Below are 26,226 nucleotides of genomic sequence, written 5' to 3'. Positions count from 1 at the left end.
CATTCATATTTTATCTGCTCTTTCCACCTTTTAAAACTTCAGACACTTATAGCTCATGTACATGTCATAAATTAAGCAGAATTTTTATGAATACCTGTGTTTCATAATTTGTATGGATTTTTGTGATAATACTAATTATATAGGTCCTAATTATATATCCTTCCAGGCCATCTGTAACCCACGAATTGAGTTTGGATGAGCCATATGAACAGTTACTGAAAGACAAAGGAGGACTTGAAGTGTCAAGAATGACAGACTTTGGCAAACTTAAATTAGGAGTGACTAAAAGCATGGACATTTGCATAGAGTAAGTTGTACATTATTTTCACCTGTAAGTTTTTCCTTTTAAGGCCTTTTTCATACCTAGGCCATGTTGTATTCCTTCGCTGTGGTATGTTTCTATTGTTGGGCTTCCAGACTTTCTTTAAAAATGTGTGCGTATTTGGAGGCAGGCTGGCAAGTAAACTGATTATTTTATTTATTTATTTTGGCAAACAGATGGAGAAAATGTATATTCATATAAAAGACCTGTAGTTGGTTAATTTGAAGATGTCAATATATCTAGTGAAATTGAATCTAATAGGTAAAGCCTCTGAAAGGTAAAGTCATGTCTTTGCCCAGAAGGAGACCATAGTGTGGCAGGGCAAGATTGGCAATTACCTCCTACACCATAGGCTAATACCAATCTTGCCCTACCACACTGGATTTTAAAATAATATTTTAAATACTGTTTTTAACCTGTATTTTTACCTTGCTTTTACCAAGAAGCATACAGAGATCAGGTTAAATAGCTGTCCTTCTATTTCTCTTGTGCTTGTTATTCCAGGATAATCAATAAGCCATTTTTATCCACTAACAAAAGTAATGTCTAGTCTCATTATTTAATATTTGAAAATACAGTATGACCCCCATAACCTGCAGGGGATACATTCCTCGGCTTAACATGGAAATACAAAACAATGGATAATAGCTAACCCTATTGGAATTAATTACTTCCAGCGAAAGCATAATAATAATAATAATAATAATAATAATAATAATAATAATAATAATGTTTATTTATAACGCCTATTCCACCAAAGGATGGTACATCAAAATATATACAATAAAATGTGAACAATGAAACACAACACTATAAAATACTAAAATATTATGCAAACCAGACAAAATCCATACCATAGAATCATGCTGACGGACCTAGAAAATACCTAAACAATGTATTTTTAGGGATGTAGATAAATGAAACCATGGGTTTCTTGAATATGGGAATCGTACGGTATTCTAATAATCATGAATCATATCCAGTACAGTAGTGCCTTTTTTGTAAATGGAAGGAATCCTCTGTTTCCACTTTCATCTAGACACAATGGAGGGAATCAAAGTCCTTCAGACGTTATTGAACTGCAACTTTCAGCATTCTTCACATTGGCTGTGTTGGCTAGGTCTGATGGGGAACTCAAGTGAACAACTTTTTGAAGACTTTGTTATTCCCATCCCAACCAAATGGAACAGTCTCCCACTTTTTGCCAAATTCCCCTCCCCTTCAATTCTCTGCACTGTCTTCTATTAGTGGAAGCATCTATTGCCTTAGAAATCCTCTGTCAAATAGAAGGACTCCTTACATTTGCAGTAGGGCATCTTTTGATATTCTTTCTTCTCTGTATGGGGCAGGGATGTGATAAAGCTTCATCTTATCACTGTTGAATTACTCTTAGGACTTTTTCACACAGGGACCTTATGCTTCCATCCTGAAAATGGTTAAAGTATTGGCATCCCAGAAAAGCAAGTCCCTAGTCTCACTTATGGTATCTCTTCTCTTGAAATCTCATGAATTTTTATATACGCACAAAGATTAAGATTTAAATGCTATTTGTTTTCTTATTTTAGAAATAAAGGGAAGGCAATACATCATTTAGTCAGCTGCAAATTAGGTGGCTGGGATAAAGAGAAACAATTTTATCTGCAAGCGCCAGAAAATGGCCAGAAGAGTTCAACAACATCCATATCATCATCCGTTGTACCCAAAGGTGTTAATCCTGGTAAATATAATTCATTTGCAGGTTATACGTGGTGTAATTAGAATTGGTTAATTTATTTTCTTGCTTTTTTAAAAGGGGTTGTATCTGCAGATTTGAATAATATTGAAGACTGTGACAGTTCTTTTGTCAGTCAGACAGAAAAACTAAGCAGTGAACAAGTACAGAATGAAAATGTGAAAGAAAATATGACTGAATCCAAGGGGGACATCTCCTTGCCTTCTGGGCAGAAGATTTCTATTACGGTTTTATGTACTGCCAAGTAAGTGTGTACTCTGTATATCAACACTTAAAATTTTACATTGGTGGCCAGCACTGTAATGAACAGGCAAAAAGAATTACAGGAGAACGTGCATGTTAAAATAACAACTGTATCAATTCTCAGTTTATGACCTTGCCATACTGATTTTGTATGTGTTTTATTTTTACTTCAGAAGACCTGGTTTCTAAGAATGGATAAACATATGCATCATTTATACTTTATTATTCTTCCCTGTCGCCTAGAAATTTGAGGAAGAGTGATAGTTCCCTGTAGTGTTAGGAATGGAATCCCACCTAATTAGCCATTGATCTCATCAGGGAGCTAGCTGCACCCAAGAGGAAATTCTGGCTCTCTGAGGCATGCACTAATTAACCCTGAATGGTTCCTGAATTAATTCTTGCTTATAAGGGCCACTGAATATTTTGTCTTTTACAGAATATGTTGCACTGTTAAGCCAATCTGCACCTGTAAAGCATTTAAAATAATAATAATAATAATAATAATAATAATAATAATAAGTTTTATTTATAGACCGCTATTCCGCTTTGATCATAGCGGTGTACAAGTAAAAAAATGACAAATACAAAGTACAATCAAAATATTTTAAAAAGAAATAATTGATATTAATTTAAAAAGAATGTTGTCTTCCAGGTGAGGCCTGTTGTTGCTGGCCTGCCTCTCTCCCCCTCAAGATGGTAGTCAGGAGGAGGGCTCTTTGTCTTCAGGCCAGGCCTCTCTCCCCCTCAAGATGGTGGTTGGAGGAGGGCTCTTTGTCTTCCAGGCCTGGCCTCTCTCCCCCTCAAGATGGTGGTTGGAATGAGTTTAGAATCAAAGATTTGCACATCATTTAATGTAGCTGGATATGGTGACCAGGGCTTTCTGTTATCCTAGTCCAGTGACCTCTTACATAGTACATTGCGCCCGCATTATGCTGAAACTGTGCACCGGAAGCAGCAATGATGCATGTACATGAGCACCATTTCTTTCAATGGGGCTCAAGCATACACGGTATTTGCCTTACCGGGGGGGGGGGGGGTCTAGAACGGATTTCTGCATAAGGGAAGGGCCAACTGTACCCTTCAGATGTGTCGTACTAAAACTTTAATCACCCTCGTCCACAATGACAAGTGTCTGAGTATTATCGGCCCATCCCCTAATTGCTTCTACCTCCAAGCCAACTGGACTAAAAGCACCATAAACAACATTTATTTATTTATTTTACTTAATTTCTGTGCTACCATTCTTCCAGAAAAGGACCCAAGGCAGCTTACAAGATAAAAACATCTGAAAAGAAAACTTTATAATAAATATTAAAAATAATTAAAATCCTCTACTGTATTTAAAACAATATAAAATTCACATTAAACATACTAAGCTAAAAACAACACTAAAATACATATCCCATATAAATTACCTCTTGATGACACATTAGAAAGCTTGCTTGAATAAAAATGTTTTTGCTTGCCAGTGAAAAACAAGCAGGGAGGGGGCCAGATTAGGGAGTTTCAGAGGTTGGGAGTAGCCAACAGAGAAGGCTCTCGTTTAAAACTATGCATATACTCTTCTTATAGCCATCTTTTTGACCTGTGTCATACATTATGGAGAAGGGAAAATACCCTTTTTTATATGCTTCCTCACTTAGAAATCTTACATTACTTTATTCCTCTAAAGAAATCCTGGCCACTGTAAAGAACTTCTGCTGCTCTGTTTTTCGGACTGTGTTATTGGTCGCTATATTGAAGCCACGGTGATAACAGAAGAAGAATCACTAATAACAGCCACTGAGCCATTTTCCCCAAGAAAATACCAGTTCACCTCTGAGAACGAGAAGATAAAGGCAACAGTGGTTTTACCAGATTGGAAAAGGTATTAGCAATTTCACTAATATTACTCCACTTAAAGAAATTACTTTTTATTTTCAGCAGTTGTGTGGAGGTTTAAAGATCAATCGCATATAAATGTGTATGTATCCATAAAACCTAACTGGCTTATTACTTCCCTTTCATTATAGGAATAGGTATAATATAGAATAAAAAAATATAACCAAGTGGGTCAGAATTCAAAGATATAGCCGTGTTAGTCTGTAGAATCAATATGTAGAGAGATCTTGTAGCATCTTTGAGACTAACTGAAAGAAAGGAGTTGGCAGCATGAGCTTTCATAGACTAGAGTGTGCTTCCTCAGATGCAGTGGTTTGGAGTTAATGCCATTCATTTGAAGAGAAGATACTGAAGGGACAACAGCAGTGAAATGCCGAAATTCAGATCTAAAACTAATCAAAACAGGGATTTTTAACCTATCAAAATCCAGAACCTGTCAAAACCAGGCTTCTAGACCCAAAGAACCTGGCCAATTCTGAGGGGAAGTCTCTGGACATCCAGAGTATACCCTCTTATCATGGACCCACATTCTTATGTTGGTTTGTCATTTGAAACTTTGGACCTGGAGGGGGATTCTTAGGGGAAAGTGTATAAGCAACAATTGAGGTAGTTTTCCCTTTAAAATCTTGTACTTCCACATCTAAAAAGTTAATCATCCTGAAAATTTTTCCTTCAGCAACAAGAAGTAAATCTGTGGAGCAAGTTCATGAGTTGGAATTTTCCATGGTGCTGGCTTCTCTGACTCCATTATGTCCCTAGAAAGCCAAGGATGGGGCAACCTCCCAGCAGCTCCAGTTCTTCTGATCAATAACTGGGTCTAGGTCATCCCTTCTTCCTTTCCTTTTCAGCCATAGGGCAATTGGCAATTGCAATAGTCTCCTTCCAGGAAAGGAGTAATAGGCCTGATACAGACAGGCCAAAATAAAGCTGCTTTGAATCACTTTGGAGGTATGCTGTTTAAATGATACAGGCATCCTAAGAGTCCAGAAGCCACACCAAAGCCATGCTCCAGTCCTAAGGACTGGACTGCAGCTTTTGTGTAGCTTCCAGTCTCTTAGGACTCATGCATCATTGAAACATCATACCTCCAAAGTGACTTGAAGCAGCTTTATTTTGGCCTGTCTGTATAGGGCCATAATTAAGTTTTGGTCTGGCACATTTTGCAGTCTGAGCATTACAATGAGGTTGATGACTTTAAGCTCACTCTTGGAATAGAAGCAGTTTTCCCACGGACATCTGGATTTTCCCTTGTCTACTAAACTTAGAATATGATTATCAGGAATGATGTATGTTTGTAGCAATGTTAGTCTGGAAAATCAGTATGCAAAGGGATCTTCTAGAACCTTTAAGACTCTCAAGAACCCTTTACATAGTGATGTATGTTCATGTTACTATTAAAAACACATTTCCAGCATTTCAAGGCATGTATCCACTATATTTTATTTGGTCTAAGAATCATGCATCATTTGTGCAGCACTTTACTGAACATTTTCCCAATGTAGATCTTGAAAACAGATGTTAACATGTTGTTTGTAGACATTTGCAGTTAACACACACAGAGAAGCAACTCTGTTTTGTGCTGTCAGCAACACCCAGACAAGTCTTCAAGAAGTTCCAACTGGATATTTTGGCTTTGCCTGAATAGTCTGTTGCAAAAAAAGAGTCCGTATTAGCATTAAAATAATCATTCGTCAGTTTGCTTTCCTGGATACTTTCTGTCTTCAAGCCTGTTGATACAGTGCGCCTGTGTCATACGTGGGCACGCCATACACGGCTTTCAGCTTACGCTGAAGCCACACACCAGAAGCAGCATGAGCCCCATTGTTTTCAATGGGGTTCGAGCATACACTGTATTTCCCTTACGCGGGGGGGGGGGGGGGGTCCGGGCCGCCCCCCCCAAGAAGAAAGGGGCCAACTATATTTAAGACAAATGATGATGATGCTTCACTGAAATTGGCTGGTTTGTAATCATCTGTGTATACCATCATGTCAGTGTCTGGTTCTTATATATGCTTGGAATATTTATTATGAGTTTTCTTAATTTTGTTACTTAAAATCCCATCATAAATATTACCTATTGCTATGATTTTTCTAATAACTTAGACAGTCAAGGAGACAGCTACCAAACTTCATTCCACAGTACCCAATTCCAGATAGATTAAGGAAATGTGTGGAAAAGAAATTGGACATTCTTGCTTTTCATCCTCATCTTGGAGAGGTAGGATGTTCCTACACTATATAATTTTTAAAATTTGTTTATTATAATCATTATGTTTTACTTCCTTTAACCTATGCTGCGAGCCACCTTGGGCCCTACATTAGGAGAAAGGCAGAATACTAAAAAATAAATAATTTTTGAAAATCTTTACCCAGTTATGTGTCTGCACAGATACCGTACATAACTCAGATACAGATACAGTCTTGAATATTGTTCTGAAAACTGTTCTTATGATCTTACTTTATGTTCTTATTAACAATAATAAGAGCAATGTCACATGATTTGTTTTAATAGAATTTCATATTATTTGATTCAGATAAGAAATTTTAAGAGCCTAGTAATGGCTGAAAAGTTTGAAATAAGATTGCTGAGTGTTGCTTTCCCATTCAACCAGTTCGGCAAGCAGGAGCCAGGCTTTAATTTTTTAAATAATAATTTAAAATTAATAATTTTAATTAATAATTAATAATTTAATAATTTTTAAAATTATGGGGTTAGGTTTGACATGTTCAGCAAGATAGAAGTCAAAGGGGAGGGTGCACACCCCCTCTGGAAATGGATGAAGAGCCAGCATAAGGACAAGGGCACAATGGGAAATGCAATAAAGTGTAACTTTAGCTGTTGCATTGTTCAGCAAAGGGTAGGCACATGTAAAATTGAATTTTTCTTAACACCCACAATAGAAGAAATAAGGGTTTACATTGGAATTGAGTAATATACTTCTTGTACTAGCTGTGAAGAGAAAAGGCATGAAAGTAGACTGGCATGAATAGTGTGGAATTGCCCTTGTACCGTGTCTGAGCTTCCTAGGGTATTTGATTGGCTAGCTCTGGGTTTAAGGATTCTGGACTAGATAAGCTTTTAGTGTGATCCAGCAATGCTGTTACATTCTTTAGCAAAAGACAGGCACATGTAGAATTGCTAACAAAATGAATTTCAACATAGAGAAATGTAAGGTACTGCACTTAGGGCGGAAAAATGAAATACACAGATATAGGATGGGGGACACCTGGCTGAATGAGACTACATGTGAAAGGGATCTGGGAGTCCAAGTAGACCACAAGTTGAACATGAGTCAGCAGTGCGATGCGGCAGCTAAAACGGCCAATGCAATTTTAGGCTGCATCAGTAGAACTATAGTGTCTAGATCAAGGGAAGTAATAGTGCCACTCTATTCTGCTTTGATCAGACCCCACCTCGAATATTGTGTCCAGTTCTTGTACCACAATTCAAAAAGGATGTGGAGAATCTGGAGCATGTCCAAAGGAGGGTGACTAAAATGGTGAAGGGTCTGGGAACCATGCCCTATGAGGAACGATTTAGGGACCTGGGGATGTTTACCCTGGAGAAGAGAAGGTTAAGAGGTGATATGATAGTCCTGTTTTAATATTTGAAGGGATGTCATATTGAGGAGGGAGCAAGCTTGTTTTCTGCTGCTCCTGAGACTAGGACCCAGAACAATGGATGCAAGCTCCAGGAAAAGAGATTCCACCTCAACATTAGGAGGATCTTCCTGACAGTAAGGGCTGTTCGACAGTGGAACACGCTCCCTCGGAGTGTAGTGGAGTCTCCTTCATTGGAGGTCTTTAAGCAGAGGCTAGATGGCCATCTATTGGGTATGCTTTGATTGAGATTTCCTGCATGGCAGGGGGTTGGACTGGATGGCCCTTGTGGTTTCTTCCAACTCTTATTCTGTGATTCTATAAGTCAGGACAATTTCTTCTCATCCCCCACTTCACCTTATTCATGCAATAGATTTGAACATGTTAGAAGGAGAGCAAAAAATCAAAGCTCACTTACATTTTGCCATTCTTAGAGGAGGAAAAGGAAGAGTTGTACTTCAGCTATCTGATGGGCTGTTTTAGCTATAAGCAGACCCACAGGTCAGTAAAAGTGGCTGTAACGAATGTGACAATTGTTCTGTTTTCAGAGGTAAATATTGCAGTTTATTCTGGAGATAATATAAACCTGAAAACTCTTCAGTTCATCATTACTTAAGTATTCAGTTCTGTGTAACATATGGTTGTTTAGACATCATGGTTCTGTCCAACTTAAACACTGCCCCAGGCAGCAGCTCAGCTAACAGATAAAACAGAAAGTGACACCTATCAGGGATATATACTTTGAGAGAAATATGCATTTAGCCTTTGCTGAATAGAAGACAGGTCCCTTGCCAGGGCACAGTTACAAATACAGTCATCCCTCCGGCTTTGATATTTGCGGATTTGATTATTCACAGATTTGATTAATATGTTCTCTCTAGGAATATCTAGGCCCTTTAGTACAACTCTGTGGTCAACTTTAACTAAAAGTTGCACTGAAAGCCCTAGAGATTCCTAGAGATAATACTCTACTAGGCCTTTGTAGCTCCTCCAGGGCAGTTCTGTGGTCAGTGTCTGTTGGACATCAACCACAGAGTTGCACTGGAGGACCTAGAGATACCTAGAGAGGTGTTCTCAGTAAAAACCTGGTGTTTTTGTTATTTGCGTTTTTTCCATATTCGCGGGGGTCTTCTGCCACTAACCCTAGCGAATATGGAGGGACAAGTGTAATACTATGTAGTATTTAATCATTTCCCCTTTTCATGGCCACCTGTTCCCATTTGTTAGGCGATAGAGATTTGATGCTTCTGTACTATAAAGGATGCTCTCTTATAATTTACAGACTAGACAGAGACTTTTTTATCTGAAAAGCAATATTATATTAAGTTCAAAGTTCTATGGTATGTGATGGTTTTTTGTGAGCTCTGTAATCAAAATGATGTCAGGATTTCTTTCTTTTCAGGGCTTAACTCTAGCTAATTATAAAGCAGTTTTTTCTACTTTGCTATGGCTTGAGGAGATCAATGAAGAGGTAGAATTAAAGGATTTCTCCCTGTGTGGAGTCATTTTGAAAAAAAATGGAAACTTTCTGGTACTTGAAGTGCCAGGTGTTGCAGAGGGTCGCCCTTCTTTAGCTCCAGGTATGGAATTTCTCTCAGCTTATTAAGATTGTGCAGTGACCAGAATAGAGAGAGCCAGAGTTGTGTAGTGGTTTGAGCACTGAAGTGTCACTGGAGATCAGAGTTTGGATCCTTTATCAGCCATGGAAATCCACTGGGCAAGTCACACTCTCTCAACCACAGGAAGGCAAAGAAAAATCTTGCCAAGAAGGCCCCGTAATAGGTTCATATTAGGGTTGCTACAAATTGGAAATGACTTCAAGGCACACAGCAGCAACAACCAGGAAGGTATTTTGTTTGTATGAAATATTGTATGAAATCTTGCCTTTTCAGTAAAGATTGAAGCTAGTGAAACCTTTTAGTTGCTTGAATTTTCCAAGCTAAAACATCCACAGTTGTAGTTATGAAACTAAATATTATTTTGATTATCATTTTACAGATATCAGATGCCCAGCACTGAGCATGAAATTGCAATCCAACATCCCCATAGTGTAGCATAAATGTTCACATGTGGAGTTGTGTTGCATCAGCACCTCACAACTCCTGTGCAGAATAGCAACATTGTGCAACACACATCAGTAACTAGGCGTTGTGGAGGGCACAGTGAGCAATGAACAGTGCCCAATTATAGTACACAATGAAAATGTCAGCCTTTGTTTTCCTGTGGTTTTTATTTATTTCCCAGGTTGACTGAAGAGATTACAGAAAAGTTGTGTTGTTCACTAAAATCCTGTGTAAATAGGAAGTTTTTGGAATCACAAATCAAAATAATTTGTGAATTCTGTTTTTATAATGAAAGATAACATGATACACAGGTCATCTTGCCTATGATGTAGTAATATGTTTAGATTCCATTCAGTTCCATACATAGAGACTATCTGTCTTATTGTTCCAATTGTTACATAGGAAAAGCTCTAATATATATTTATATATCTTCAATTAGGTGACAGAGTGATATTAAAATCCCAAGGCAACTCGGAGCATATAATCCACTATGTTGCTTATATTACTGAGGTAGGTTAACTAGTCATGTTTATTTGTTCAGTTTTATGTATCTCTGTTTATAACAACACTGTCTTATCCATATTTACTTAGAAGCAAATACCATTGTGTTCAGTGAGGCATGTTCTCAGATAAGTATTTGTGTATAAAAAAGAATTATTTCTCTTGATTTAGGATTCATTGCAGGTATCCCTTTGAATGATCTTGTTTTTCATAGCTGAATTCTTAAATTTACTTCTATCTCTACAGACTAATAATTAAATGTAGTTTAACTCATTAAAACATGGAAATGCCTACTGTTGGAATATTCTTGAGCTAGGAATGTAGTCGTTTGAGCGTGGGACTAGAACACTAGGAGACCAGGGTTCGAATCCTGGCTTGGCCATGGAAACCCACTGGGTGATCTTGGATGAGTCACACTCTCTTAGCCTCAGAGAATGTCAATGGCAAACTCATCCTGAAAAAGCTTGCCAAGAAAACCCCATAGGCCTTAGGGTCACCATATGTCAGAAGCAACCTGAAGACACACAACAGGAGTTCTGAAATTCAAGTGGTACAAGGTTGTTTAGCTAATACAGCAGTTCTAGGATGGGATATGCCAGCTAACCTGGATTTGAGGGTGTGTCAACCAGTTCTGGATGGGGTTACACTCCCCCTGAACGACTGTGCTCTCAGTTTGAGGGTGCTTTTGGTTTCCTTGCTCCAAATGACACGTCAGATAGATGTGACAGCGATGACTGCATACTTTCAGCATTATCTGTTATGCCAACTATGCCCCTTCCTCTAGCTGGAGGACCTAAAGGTAGCTTCAAGGCTGGACTTTTGCAATGTGCTATATATTGGACTACATCTGTACCAAGTTCAGAAATGTCAGTTCATTCAGAACATGGCAGCTAGATTGGTTACTGAGACACCAAGGAGTGATCTTATCACACCAGTATTAAAATCACTCCACTATTTGTCAGTTAGTTTCTGGGCAAGGCGTAAAGTTTTGATTGTTACCTTTATAGCCCTACATGGTTTGTGCCCAGGTTATGTACAGGATCGCCTCTTCCCGTGTAACCTACCCCATATTTTCAAGTCCTTTGGCAAACATTTACTTCAGTCATCCAAAACAAGGTTGACAACTGTCAGTCAGAGGACTTTTATTCAACTGCCCCTAGATTGTGGAATGACATGACCAAAGAGATTTGACAGGTGAATACGCTGTCTATATTTAAAAGACCATTAAAGACCAATCTCTTCCAGCAGGCTTATCCAGATTATTTTTAAATTGTGAATTTTAAATGATGAATTTAACTATGGATTGTTTTAATATGTGTACGTCTTATTTGACCTTTGAAATCGACATGTGTTTTATCTGATGTGTTTTTAACGTGATGTCATCTGTTTGTTAATTGTTGCTGTGCCCTGCATCAATCCTTGAGGAGAGGCAGCAAAATAATAATAATAATAATAATAATAATAATAATAATAATAATAATAATAATAAAGTCTTATTTCTCTTATATATAGATTCATGAAGAAGATGTTACCCTGAAACTTAGTCCAGAGTTTGAGCAGACTTATAATTGTGAACCAATGGATGTAGAATTTACTGTCAGCAGGTATGCCCATTCTTAAAGTTGTATCTGATATATATGAATCAAATATATGTTTACTTGCTTGTTCATACAATTAATTCTAGACCCTGGCCCTCTTCTATCTGGCATGTTGCATAATTTCAGTTTGGATAAACATGTTTGCTCTCATCTCCTAGAGGGACTTGATCTAGTCAGGCCTGTACAGGATTGCTGCAATAACTCACTTCCATGTTAAGAAATCATTAGTGTTCTCTGCCTCTTGTTTATGTTAACATGTAGACATATTGTCTATATTCTCTAGACATATCGCACATGATAAAGACAAATCTTTTATTTATGATCAAAATGTTTCCTTTTTCTGACTTTTAAAGACAAAAAAATTCACACAGCTTTTGAAGAAATAGTATACTGGGAGAACTTGTTATCTGTTGAGGTTTGTTAGATTATCAGATGGGGAAAAGAAGTGGAACTAAAAGGAATGTTCCCAGCATAATCATGCAATCGTGCCAGAGATTTTCAAACGACATTGAGCTCATCCAGTACTTCTCCTGTGAACACCCTGGCATTCCCGTGCAACTTCTCATTCATTGGGGAAGTCCTGTGAATAGTTTGTCAGTGTGAGTGAAGCGGATTGCGAAGGTGTGGAAGTTAATCGCGTTTCATTTGCACTATTGGGGAAGCAACCTGGGACATTTACCCAGGCTGCATTTCAGTAGAGGCAATTCATTCTCATTGCTGGGATCAGTTTTGCAGTGGATTTCAGTCTTATTTTGGGGTATTGGGCATGATTTTGTTTACTCTGGATAAAAATAATGTGGTGAAGTAATAAATTTTATTTTACTTTATTCTGTGTGGGACAGAAGCATTAATATCAGATATGCGCCATAGCCCTGAAACAGTGCATGCATGAAACAATCAATTGTAATGTAATAACGATTTGTTAATCAATGTTTTCAGAACATAATTGCGATGTTATTTGGTTTTTATGTTGGCATTGTCACACGACTGTGCAAAAATATCAATCGCTATACTGCTACTGTTGCATTATCTTCCAGGACCACAATTTTTGCTGAATTGCCCTGGTGCGATAATCTCCTTGGTTCCAGAACCCCCTGTGGATACCAAAATCCATGAATAATCAAGTCCCATGATATACAATGGCATAGTTGTTGACCTTTTAGTCAGTTTTTAATTTGTATGTTTTTCGTTGTTTTTTGCTTATTTTTAATTCTGCATTGGATTTAATACTTTTTTAAGGAGGGGAGGGCACCAGGGATTTTATATGTGCTGTATTTTTAACTTTGTTAGCCGCCCCGATTGTTCTCAGAGGGACGGGATACAAATTATTGTTGTTGTTGTTGTTGTTGTTGTTGTTGTTGTTGTTGTTGTATAAAATGATGTATATAGAACCAGTATATAAATAAATCAAGATTTGCTTTTTGAACTCTGGGAAGATTTGCTGCTAAGCAGGAGAGTTTGATTAAGAAGTTGGTCCTCTTTTCTATATGTATGTATAGCAACAGCATGAAGAAAATGTGTGGGATCAGACTTACTATTATTATTTCTTTACTTTTTAAGGTTAACTTTTATTCTGGTCTGTTGACAGGACTACAACCCGGAGATGCCATTTTGCAGTTGGAGAAGCCCCTCATTTAGGAGAAAAGGGTAGGAAATGTGTTCCCCTCTAATGAGGAGATACGTCTGAGAAACCCTCACTTTTCATCAGATTGGCCATTATAAAAAATCTTCTTCAAGTTGTGTTTCCTTAGGGCTGGTTATCTTCCTGGGACAACTTGGTAATGATGCTCCTCTGTTTTATACAACTTATCTGTTCAACAGATTATTGATTGACTTAGCTCCAAAACACACAGCAGAAATAATCCACTTTGAAATTGTTTTAACTGCCCTGGCTCAGTGCTAGGGAATTCTGGGAACTGTAGTTTTGTGAGACATTTAGCCTTCTCTGTTAGAGAGCTCTGGCGCCTCAATAAACTGCAATTCCCAGGATTTCCTAGGACTGAGGCAGGACAGATAAAGCAGTCTCAAACTGGATTGTTTCTACAACATGTTTTGGACCTTAGTGTCTTACCTCAGCAAAACTGAGCAACTCAGGTTGGAGAAGAGGTTAATTCAGGACATGTGTGGAATTACTGGTCTGTCTTTTGATACATTGCAATAATATGTCTGGATGAAATAGTTTGCAACAATCTGAGATTTAATAGAGAAGTAAAATGTGTATGGGTGTTTAGAACACAGTGAGTTACACATTTTGGGGATAATGGCATATCTTGTCCACTTTTCTTCATTCTTTTTCCTTCCTTTCCTTGTCCCACTATAAGTTACACACTATTTATTAGTGTATCCCCTTGTGAAGTTTCAGAATCATGCTAGTTTCCCTGTGGTGTTCCCCTACTTTAATGACTAATGAATCTTGAAACATTTCTTTGGTGTGGAATCAGGACTGCATTATGAAGTTTCAACTGCCTCTTCTCCGTACTCGGAAAACAAGGAGCAATTCGTTATGATTTTTTTAAGCCACAGATATTTGAATTTTTACTGTTAATCTTAATGATGCAGTGTTTTCATGCGGAAAATTTCAGTTAGAGAAAGCCTAACCCCAAAAGCAGTGCTGTTCTAACTTCTGCCCTTTAATATCAGTTGTTATTCTTGTTGTGTGCTTTCAAGTTGTGTCATGAGATTTTCTTGGGAAAAATTTTCAGAGCGGTTTGTTTTTGCCTTCTTCTGAAACTGACAGAGTCTGACTTGTCCAAGGTTACCTAGTGGGTTTCCATGAGTGAGTGGGAATTAAAACCCTGGTTTCCAGAGCTGTAGTCCAAAAACATCTGTTGGCTCTTCAGTAATATCAGTTCCACTGATAAAATTCTTGTTCAGAATGACACACATTCTCTTTTCTTCCTCCTTGTCCAAAGTTTTATTTCCTGATAGTCTTACTGTGCAGTCTCCACAAATTGTCAAGCAGTGGAATGATTCAGAATCTCCTTGCAATGCTCAAGAAGAAAGCACCACACAAGAAACCAAGGTGAAACTCATCCAGTAATTGGTTACTAGCTTTCCAGTAAACTGTTTGCTGCTGTTTCATTTTCAGAGATAAATCAATTAATCTACCCCACAAAAAGCTGCATCTACACTGTAAAAAATAATGCAGTTTGACATCACTTTAAGTGCTGTAGCTCCATCCTACAAAAATGTGGGATTTGTAGTTTTACAAGGTCTTTAGCCTTGTCTGTCAAAGAGTGCTGGTGCCTTACAAAACTACACATCCCAGTATTCTGTGGGATAAAGCAATGGCAATTAAACTGTCAAACTGCATTATTTCTGCAGTGTAGATGCGCCAAAAGTAGTAAAATATATCACTTTCCTGCTGTAAACAATCTAGTGTCATTTACATTTGTGCTTGCATACTGATGTCAGAACATAAGATAGGTAAAAAGAAGTAACAGAAGACATCATGGTACTGGAGGGCAGAGTAGCAGTTCATATTCTCTCTCTCTCATGCACACACACACAGACATAGATATATATGGGGAATTGTGTGTGTCTGTGCAAATAAACCTGCAGGATTGAAAGCCTTTGGCTCCAACAACTTTAGCTAAACTAGCCTAGATGAAGAATAATATGAAAAAATGTGTGTGTGTGCTTGTACACACCCACACAATTCCCCATATATATATGGCTCTCTGTGTGTGTACACATGCGCACCACATATATATTCTCTGTACTATTCCATGACTAAAACTGCATCATACATTTATTTTTGTTCCCGTAGCAGTTTCATAACTTCTGCTATTGACACAGAACTGAACAGTTTACCTGTAAAGGGAAGTTCATGCAGATTGTTGTTCAACTAGGCTAGTTTAGCCGAAGTTGTTGGAGCTGAAGGCTTTCATTCCTGCAGGCTTTTTTGCACTGCACTGTCAGGTTTTACAGCTCCTCTCTGTAAATGTTGGCACATTTTAGGTAATTCTCACAAATTGTTTTGAATACCTGCTTCTAAAAAACAAGAAACTTAGAGCTGGGCTGCATGATTTCATGGGAGATTTTTAAAGGGATAAATTTTTGCATGCATAATCTCACCCCTACAGCTCACTGATTTCTCCTTTGTCTCAGTTGCATATTTCCAAAGCCTTTTCTTTCTTTTGTCCTGCTGCCCAATTCATACTTTGCTTACCTGGATGGGAAAGATTAGGAGTAAAGGCTAGCTTGAAGATACCTTCATTTTCATTCTTATATAGCAAACCAATACTCTCTCCTCCTAATTTAATCATGAGCTTAAAAAGATGGCTCTATGCTGCCCCTTTGAGTACCAGATCAGGGCCACAGTAACCACATGCTGCAGCCCCAATCCGGTGTTTTTCCAGCCCAAAAAAAGCAGTAAGATGCCACTCCTTTTGGGGATGAAAAAGGCACCCTTTCTGCCACAGCAGCGGCTTTTTGGCGTTTTCTGTGGTACAGCGCATGTAAACGCAGCACTGCAGAAATGCTGTGACACTGCCTGCTATGTGGTCAGCAGGGTGGCCTGACGCCAGTTTGGGGGTGGCATTGGGGAGTACACCATGTTTACACCATGCCACCCTGAAGCCAGGTTTTTTTGCCAATCTGTTTTGGCCTAAAGTCAAAGTAAAAACAAAAGTGTGGTGTCCTTTCTTTGTATATTTAAGAACTGAATTCAGTCTGAATCCTACTATAGTAAATCATAACAGGAGAACATACTGTGTTTTATGAACAGCTTGACAACATGCTTGTGCTAGCGGGAGAGTAGCAGGAGAAGTGACTGGAAGAGCAGATCAACTCTGACCTAGCTTTTTTAAGAATGACTGACTTTGGAGTCCTCAAGCCAAGGCAGCTATAGACAGGAAATTTTTCAAACCGTCTTTCCCATTGTACCGAAGCTCCAAATACTCCTGGAGCCAAGCAAACATCCTTCAAATAGGCAGCTCAGAGCTGGTTACTTCCTCCGGCTGTTGGCTTCTTTTCTTCACCATCACTGCCATTGTGCCAGCATAGGTGTAAGATCCATACCGATAGCATTAATTTTTTTCTAAGATTTTTGCAAATGCTGTTACAAAAGTAAAATAGTGTGGTCCCTATAAAATGTGTAGATGAGTGAGCTCTGCCCACAGATGTTGTATGAATAAAATGGATTCTAAATTAAATATTAAACTTGAAACATAATGTACTGTGAATACAATACTGCAAAGCTTTATTTTGTTTTTCGTTTTACCTCCTTCCAGAATGACAAGGTACAAAATAGTAAGGCAAAAAGGATGCCAAAACATAAAAAGGCAGCCGTTTTTTCTGATGTGGTGACTGTTGCCACACAACCAAGTTAGTATAATTTTAATGCTTTGTTTTTGTTAATGTAAGGTGGTTTGATAGATTCCATTTCAAGACTCATGATTTTTTGCTGTGCTATGGAGTCAATTTGCTGTACCTGACTACTATAAATTTAGATAGATTTGTATCTGTAAGCACTGTAAATAGTAGAAAAGACTCCAATTACTGATTTCTAAATTGTGTGCAAGTCAGTGATAAATACTTTTTTCACATATACACAATCTTTAACCTAGCAAATAGAACTACAACATCTGCTAGAAAAGACTGCGGCTTTTTCAATCCAGTGCTGAATGAACATCAGAAACTAGCAGTGCAAAGGATACTCAGTGGTGAATGTCGCCCGACTCCTTATATTGTCTTCGGACCACCGGGAACTGGCAAAACTGTCACAGTCATTGAAGCAATTTTACAGGTAACATTGAACAATAGTACATTTGGCAGCTTGCCACTTTTAATGATTCTGACTCTTCATTACATATTTGTCAATGAATGCATTGCAGCTGTGAAGGAATTTCCATTGCATTAAACGTTTTTTATTTGAAAGAGCAAGCCAAGGCCTTGTTTGCAGTATAGTTTTAACAAGACAGCATTGATTGGAGGAAAGCATGATGACTCGCTATGTCTACAAGAAATCATATGAGAGTTTGAGTACTCTGTTGGATTGAAGAGGGACAACTTCTTACATTTTGAAAAATGGTTAATGGAAATAGTTTGTGGGAAAACAAAATAAGGGAAACATCCTATTTCGGTCATAATTAGTAGACAAGTGGGACTGTTGTTATTCTCATGTATTTATATAGCACCATCAATTCACACAGCACGTCTGAAGGTGCATTATAATTGGTTGGATCTATAATAATAATAATTAATAATAGGATTTATTTATATACCGCCCAATCACTGGGAATCTGAGCGGTTTACATCAGAGGGGATAATAGACGGTTCCTGCCCTCAGGCTTACAATCTAAAAGACATGACACAAAAGAGAAGGGAATGGTGAGGGGGGGAGGGGATCAGGTCCAGCAGTTCTTCTCTCCCTCTGAGGCCTGGACCAAGGCAGATGGACCAGAGGGAGGGCTCTCCTTCTTCAGGCTAGCCCTGGTGGAGCTGAGCCAGCCTATTCTCTCCCTCACTGGCCGAAAGATGACAGTTATGGAGGGAGGGTGCTCTATCTTCATAATAATAATTCCAGTTTCAGTCTCTGTTAGAATCTCTGATAACAAATGAACTTTTAAACTTCTTTGAATGGTGAGAAGTCACTATTACAAATATTGATCTTTTTTAATTAGGTTATGAAGAAATGAGAATGGCAGAAAATAATTTCTGTTCAGCATCTTTAAAGAATAGTATTTCACTTCCTAGTATGTTAATATAATCCATCCAAAACGTAATTTGTTAAATTTTGATGTTTTTTTAAAATAAAACTTCAGATACATTACACTTTACCAGACAGCCGAATACTGGTTTGTGCACCATCGAACAGTGCAACAGATCTTATTTGTTTTCGACTTCATGATAGCAACATGTTAAAGCCAGGAATAATGGTGAGGGTGAATGCTTCCAGCAGAAGTGAAGAGGTAAATTTTGTTCAGAAACCATTTGTTCTGTGTGTGGCTTCATTCTGTTCTAGTTACACCAGCAGGCAAAACATTTATTTGAAGTTGAGTTTGTCTGTATATAGCCAATTATTGAGCATGCTTGAGTTCCTATATTGTCCCTATATATCGCCACCTTGGGTCTATATTGGGAGAAAGGCGGGATATAAGAAAATAATAATGGTGGTGGTGGTGGTGATGTGTGTGTGTATTTTTAAAAAATAATTTGCATTGAATCATATTTGCACTTATGAACTAACCAGCTGCCACCTCTGTGGCATATCCCTCCTCTTTTGTGGCATCTTAGTTCTCCAAAGCTCAGTAAACAGCCCGCATTTTTGATAGGGAGAACTGGAGCTAAGAAGTGAAGGAAGAAATTCTACAAGGGTCTCATCATGACAGGGAGATGCTGCGTCTCCAAGTTTTAGTGCTTCTGTAGAAGAAAAAGAGATGATCTTTAGGCAGGATGTTTCAGAAATACAGACATTTTCAATTTATAAACTATGGTGAACAGCTTAACTAGGAATAGCACTAATAGTGTTATGAGTCAAATTGGAAGAGACAACAAGGGCCATCCAGTCCAACCCCCTGCCATGCAGGAAATCTCAATCAAAGCATCCCTGACAGATGGCCATCCAACCTCTGTTTAAAGACCTCTAAGGAAGGAGACTCCACTACACTCTGAGGGAGTGTGTTCCATTGTCGAACAGCCCTTACTGTCAGGAAGTTCCTCCTAATGTTGAAGTGGAATCTCTTTTCCTGGAGCTTGCATCCATTGTTCTGGGTCCTGTTCTCTGGAGCAACAGAAAACAAGCTTGCTCCCTCCTCAATATGACATCTCTTCAAATATTTAAACAGGGCTATCATATCACCTCTTAACCTTCTCTTCTCCAGGGTAAACATCCCCAGGTCCCTGTCATTCCTCATAGGGCATGGTTTTCAGATCCTTCACCATTTTAATCGCCCTCCTTTGGACATGTTCCAGTTTTTCAACATCCTTTTTCAATTGTGGTGTCCAGGTGGGGCCTGACCAAATCAGAATAGATTGGCACTATTACTTCCCTTGATCTAGACCAGGGGTAGGCAACCTGCGGGCCGGATGCGGCCCGGCAAGGCCTTGGGACCGGCCCCAGCCCGGTCCTGCCACCGATTGCCGCCGGGGCCTTTGGGGGGCAATTGTCTATAGAAGCCTCAGAAACATGCATTTATAATCACATTTTTTTTAAAATCAGCTAATTTTTTCACGTGTCCTCTATTTTTTTTTTTAAAGTGTCTTCCATTTGAAAATTTTGTCCTACATTTGTCCTGGTTTATTTATATATTTAATTTTTTTTAAAAAAAATTGTTTAATTATTTATTTTTTGGGTTCGGCCCCCCAGTTGTCTGAGGGATAGCAACCCGGCCCCTGGCTCAAAAAGATTGCCTACCCCTGATCTAGACACTATACTGTACTTCTGTTGATGCAGCCTAGAATTGCATTGGCCTTTTTAGTTGTAGCTGGGAATGGAGACAGAATTGAAAAAGGTGAGGAAAGGACCAAGAAGGTAATTGAGAGGAACTTAGTGACTGATAAAGAAACATTCAGGTATATATCTTCTAACAAAATTTTATCATAAAACTTTTCTAAATTACCCAGCATGCAGCTTAGTAGGGGAGATATCAGTTGTTTACAACTCTGGCTATAGAAGATGCGAGATAAAACATATTACATTATTTTGACTGCATGAGACCTGCATGGGTTGAGTCTTGCGGAAGTGAACAATCCAGCATACCTGCTAAAGAATAGTTTTGAGTGGAAAGCATTGTATCTGCCCTTAGTAAATAGCCTTCAATCGCATTGATCTTTTTAGCTGCCGTATCACACTGTGGTCTCTAGATCCCTTTCACATGTAGTCTCATTCAGCCAAGTGTCCCCCATCATATATCTGTGCATTTCATTTTTATGCTCTAAGTGCAATACCTTACATTTCTCCATGTTGAATTTCATTTTGTTAGCTTTGGCCCAGCTTTCTAATCTATTCAGGTCATTTTGGATTTTGGTCCTGTCCTCTGGGCTATTTAGCTCCTCCTCCTAATTTGGTGTCATCTGCAAATTTGATAAGTATGCCCCCAATTTTGTCCTCCAAGTCATTGATAAAGATGTTGAATAGCACTGGGCCCCCACTGGTCACTTCTCTCCAGGATGAAAAGGAGCCATTGTTGAGCACCCTTTGGGTTAGGCCGGTCAACCAATTACAAATCCATGTAACAGTTACCTTGTCTAGCCCACATTTTACAAGCTTCTTTGTAAGAATGTCGTGGGGAACCTTGTCAAAGGCCTTAGTGAAATCAAGAGATACTATATCCACAACATTCCCCTCATCTACCAAGCTGGTAATTTTATTTTTAAAAAAAGAGATAAGATTTGTCCAGCATGACTTGTTTCTCTGAAACCCATGTTGACTTTTTGTGATTGTGGATTTGCCTTCTGGGTGTTCACAGACTCTTTAATGATCTGCTCTAGAATTTTTCCTGGTATTCATGTCTGAGTAACTAGACAATAATTGTTGGGATCCTTCCCCCCTCCCTTTTTTTGAAGATGGGGACAACATTTGCCCTCCTCTAGTCTGCTGGGACTAGTCCTGTTCTCCAGGAGTTCTCAAAGATTATTATCAATGACTCTGATATTACATTTGACAGTTAATTTAATACCCTTGAATATAGGTCCTTTGGTCCTGGAGACTTATATTCATTTAGATTAACAAGGTATTCCTGTACTATCTCTTTACTTATTCTGTGCTGAAATTCTCCTATTCTGCTCCATTATCCCTAGATTGAGCACCCTTTGCCTTTTGCTGAAAAGACTGAAGCAAAGAGGGTACTGAGTAATTCTGCCCTTTCACTGTCCCCTGTTAGCATTTCACCATCTTCTCCATGTAGTGGCCCTACCCTAGCCCTATGGTCATACCCAAAAAAGCCCTTTGTATTGTTCATAACCTCTAGCAAGCCTGAGTTAATTCTGTGCTTTAGGTTTTCTGACTTTACTCCTACATGTGCTCGCTATTTCTTTGAATTCTTCTTTGTTCGTTTCCCCATTTTTCCATTTCTTATACATGTTCCGTTTAAAACTTAATTCAGTTGAAAGTTCATTAGTCATCCAGTCTGGTTTCTTGAGACACCTCCCATTTTTCTTCCTCATTGGAACTGTTTTCAATTGTGCCTTTAGAATCTCCCTTTTGAGAAGCTCCCATCCATCTTGAACTCCCTTCTCTTTTAGCATTCCTTCCCACTACTTTTCCCCCAATATTTCTCTAAGTTTACTGAAATCAGCTCTCCTAAAGTCTAAAATGTGTGTCTATCTATGCCTGGCTTCTCCTTTCCACTCTAGAACAAACTCCAGGAGAACATGGTCACCCCCACCTAAGTATCCCACCACTTGCACCCCATTAACCAGGTCTTCCCTGTTGGTTAGGATCAGATCTAAAATAGCTGATCCCCTTGTTGCCTCTTCCACCTTTTGGACAATAAAATTGTTTTCAAGGCAAGTGAGGAATTTGCTAGACCTTGAGGATTTGGCTGAGTTTGAATTCCAGCAAATAGCAGGATAGTTGAAGTCACCCATCACTACTACATCTCTCATGTGTGGGGGTATGTGTGTATGTGTCTTAATACAAAATTTCTAGGTTGCATAATTTTTTCAAACAATATTTTTTAGTTTACATAATCTACATACCATAGGTTTAGCCTGTGATATAATACGTGCACAATTATTTGCTTGTGTTAACAGAGTCTTAGTGATGTAATAAAACTTTACTGCAAGGATGGAGAAGACATTTGGCAAGCATCTCGGTTCCGAATAATTATTGTGACATGCACCAGTGCAGGAATGTTCTACCAAATAGGAATAAGGTACTATGGATACATGTCTTTGGACGATATTCAGGCCCTAATTGAGATATACAATGGGAAGTAAACAAAGAACACCTTTAAAGGGCAAATGAATTGTCTTTATTAGGGATGTGAAACCTTGTTCTTGCATGTAAATTTAAAAAATCATATATATATGATTTCAACAGCTGTTTGCATTTTATTATTATTATTATTATATTATTATTATTATTATTATTATTATTATTATTATTATTATTATTAACCTTTGTAAAGCACTGTAAATTTACACAGCGCTGTACATATAATCTTTTTAATTGGACGGTTCCCTGATCTCAAGCTTACAATCTAAAAAGACACGACACAAAGGGAGTGGTGGTGGGGAAGGGGCCTCTCTAGTAGGATAATACATATAAAATACAAAGCAATACAGGAAATGATTCAATAAAACAGGCAACAAAAGAACATCAAGTAGAAAATTATGCAATGCCTGGGAACGCTGCCCTGAACAGGATGATCTTCAACTCCATTTTGAAGCTGGTTAAAGAGGTGATGGTTCTTGCTCGCGGGGGAAGAAGGTTCCAGGAGTGAGAGGCAGCGAGTGAAACGGGGCGAATCCGAGATGGGGCAGAGGAAATCCTGGGCTGAGACAGCAGACCTTGACGACCAGAACGGAGGGCCCGAGTGGAAAGGTGAGGAGAAATAAGGTCAGATAAGTAAGAAGGGGCCAGTCCATGGAGGGCTTTAAATGTCGACAGCAGGAGCTTATACTGAATGCGGAAAGGGAGAGGGAGCCAGTGAAGGGAGGCCAACACAGGAGAGATATGGTCACAGCGGTTGGCGGATGTGATGATGCATGCAGCCAAATGCTGGATAGAAATTAAGGGACGGAGGTGAGAAAGAGGAAGCCCTGCCAGAAGGATGTTACAGTAATCAAGTCGTGAGATCACTAAGGCAAGGACTAGGATCTTGGCAGTAGAGGCGGAGAGATAAGGTCGGATTTTAGCAATATTGTACAAAAAGAATCTACAAGCCTTGGCTGTGGTCTGGATCTGAGGGATACACGACAGAGAAGAGTCAAAGATAAAACCAAGACTGCGGGCTTACTGGACTGGTTGAATAGAAATGTTGTCCACGGAGACAGAAAAGGAGTGTTGAAGGGTGGGCTTAGGAGGAAAGACAAGAAGCTCCGTCTTGGACATGTTGAGTTTCAAACGCCGATGGCGCATCCACTGCGAGACAGCTGTGAGACAAGACGAAACTTGCTGTTCAAGCCTTGGAGAAAGGTCAGGGGTGGAAAGATACAACTGGGTGTCATCGGCATACAGATGGTAGGAAAAACCAAAAGAGCTGATGAGTTTTCCTAAGGACAGTGTGTAGAGAGAAAACAGAAGGGGACCCAGAACAGAGCCCTGAGGAACTCCAACAGATAAGGGAACAGAAGACGAAGTCTGACCACCTGCAACCATTGCAAAAGATCTGCCAGACAAGTAAGATCTAAACCAGTCGAGAACAGAGTCTGAGAACCCAAGGTCAGAGAGTATGTCAATTTTGGGACTTTATTGCTGAATATTTCATACAGTTTTCACAAAATGCACTATTTGTGGGGGGAAGCCAACGAAAAACAGTGGTGGCTTTGTCATTTAAGAGTGTGTCTCAACATGTCAAGACATTGTTTCTCCTCAAAAACAAGAAAGTTGCAAATATTCTTTGTTATTGTTTGCCTTCAAGTTGTTTCTGACTTTTGACAACCCTAAGGGGCTTTTTTGCAAGATTGGTTCGGAGGAGCTTTGCCATTGCCTCCCTCAGAAGCTGAGAGTGTGTGACTTGCCCAGTATCACCCAATGGGTTTCCATAGCCGAGTGGAGATTCAAACCTTAGTTTTCAGAGTCATGATCCAGTTTTCAAATCACTACACCACACTGACTCTCACTGGCTTTATTTAATGTACATAGTCTTTGCATTAAAATATTTTTTCATTATTCTTATACTGTTTTATGGGAGTTGTTGTGTGCCTTCAAGTTGCTTCCAGCTTATGGTGACCCTAAAGTGAACCTATTACAGGGTTTTCTTTCCTTCCTCTCAGTTTGAGAATGTGTGACTTTGTCAGGATCAGCAGATTCAGTTCCCAATAACCAAGATAATATCTTAATGTTATTAAAACAAAAGACTTTATTCCAGAAATTGAGATGGAAGTTCCTCTGTCCGGGGCACTGGAGGCACAGGAGAGCTATGCATAGGCCCGAATGTGAATAGGATTAAAACTAGGGAAGGAGACATGGGTAGCTCATAAGCTGAACCCACAATGTCCCGAAGCACCCACATCTAACTTAGATCTTCTCATATTGAATGATTACAATGTTCCTGTGACCAGGACTATAACTACTCTTGGAATCTTTGTAGCCTCAATCCAAGAAAGTATGGGTGCTTGTAGGTGGCGTTTGCATGTGCATTCTTGTCCCTGTTTTAACCCTATGTGTGTTCAGGCTAATGCCTGAACATGGCTACAGTCTGAACCAGGCCAGGTTACATCTGAACTAGGCCCAGGGCATAATGTTAAGCAATTACATATAATCAGGTGGACATTGTATGGCCCTCCATATGTTGCACTGTGACTCTAAACCATTGGCTATGCTGGCTAGAACTGATGGGAAGTGTATTCCAATAACATCTGATTGGTCACATAATTCCCATGTCTCGTCAATAAGCAATGTTACCTGCACCAAGGAAGGAACATCAAGGTGTATCTTGGTATTTACATACAAAAATAATATGTTAGGCTTTAATTAGCTTGAAATACCTCTGGCCTACAAAGGTTATTCAGGTACGGTTTTTGTACTTTCCGAAGCATTGTTTATTACCTGCGTCCACAAAATGGCAGAACATCTGGTGACAAAGCACACAATTTAAACTTGTGTTCTTTAACTCTAGACTTGGACACTTCACACATGTATTTGTGGATGAAGCAGGACAGGCAAGTGAACCAGAATGCCTAATCCCTTTGGGGCTGGTCTCAGAAGTCACTGGGCAGGTATGTGAGTTTTTACTGTATTCAGTTGACTGAGCCACTCAAACTTTTCTCTTTCCGGAAGGACTATGGTTTGTTGAGGTTTCAAGCCAAGAAAATGTTTCCAGCTCAGGAAGTCCCTGCTTGCATGCTGCTGATGCTTTAAAATCATTACCATAAAATTAAATGACAGTATTTGTAATGTTTATATGTTTATGAAAGCATACATAGTTAAAAAAACGTTTAAATCTTAGCTCAGTGTTAAGTCATGATGAAGTTAAATTTCAGCATTTCCAGTTTAAAAAATACAGTCAGCACTCCATGTCCATGAATTTCTTTATCCACAGATTCAAGCATCCACATATTGAAAATATTTTTAAAATATATACATTCCAAAAATCGAACCTTGATTTTGAAAATTTGTAGAAGGGACACCATTTTACTATGCCATTCTGTTCCACGGAACTTGAGCTTCCATGG

The 26,226-nt window shown here is 38.9% G+C and overlaps 1 protein-coding gene across 6 annotated transcripts in view; it reads left to right on the top strand.

Annotated features, from left to right (window-relative positions):
- The window catches only part of MOV10L1 (Mov10 like RISC complex RNA helicase 1), a 54,171-nt gene that overhangs the window by 16,404 nt on the left and 11,541 nt on the right, over positions 1-26,226 (top strand). For 4 of the 6 annotated variants that reach the window (XR_006104314.1, XM_042470932.1, XM_042470931.1 and 1 more), the window contains 15 exons: positions 167-307; positions 1,888-2,039; positions 2,115-2,298; positions 3,970-4,164; positions 6,282-6,396; positions 9,181-9,358; positions 10,281-10,351; positions 11,855-11,946; positions 13,529-13,587; positions 14,853-14,962; positions 17,175-17,268; positions 17,511-17,689; positions 18,708-18,854; positions 22,639-22,760; positions 25,671-25,770. Coding sequence is in view for 5 of the 6 variants with exons in the window: in XM_042470932.1 (XP_042326866.1) it covers positions 167-307; positions 1,888-2,039; positions 2,115-2,298; positions 3,970-4,164; positions 6,282-6,396; positions 9,181-9,358; positions 10,281-10,351; positions 11,855-11,946; positions 13,529-13,587; positions 14,853-14,962; positions 17,175-17,268; positions 17,511-17,689; positions 18,708-18,854; positions 22,639-22,760; positions 25,671-25,770 (1,939 nt within the window). In the remaining variant the exon portion in view is untranslated. The remainder of the gene's footprint in view (positions 1-166; positions 308-1,887; positions 2,040-2,114; positions 2,299-3,969; positions 4,165-6,281; positions 6,397-9,180; positions 9,359-10,280; positions 10,352-11,854; positions 11,947-13,528; positions 13,588-14,852; positions 14,963-17,174; positions 17,269-17,510; positions 17,690-18,707; positions 18,855-22,638; positions 22,761-25,670; positions 25,771-26,226) is intronic. The other 2 variants (XM_042470933.1, XM_042470934.1) reach the window with 2 other exon arrangements.

Source organism: Sceloporus undulatus, chromosome 5 (genome assembly GCF_019175285.1).
Source record: "Sceloporus undulatus isolate JIND9_A2432 ecotype Alabama chromosome 5, SceUnd_v1.1, whole genome shotgun sequence".
Taxonomy (NCBI): Eukaryota; Metazoa; Chordata; class Lepidosauria; order Squamata; family Phrynosomatidae; genus Sceloporus; species Sceloporus undulatus.
The sequence above is the reverse complement of the archived record's forward strand: the minus strand, read 5'-3'. Positions and strand labels throughout refer to the sequence as shown.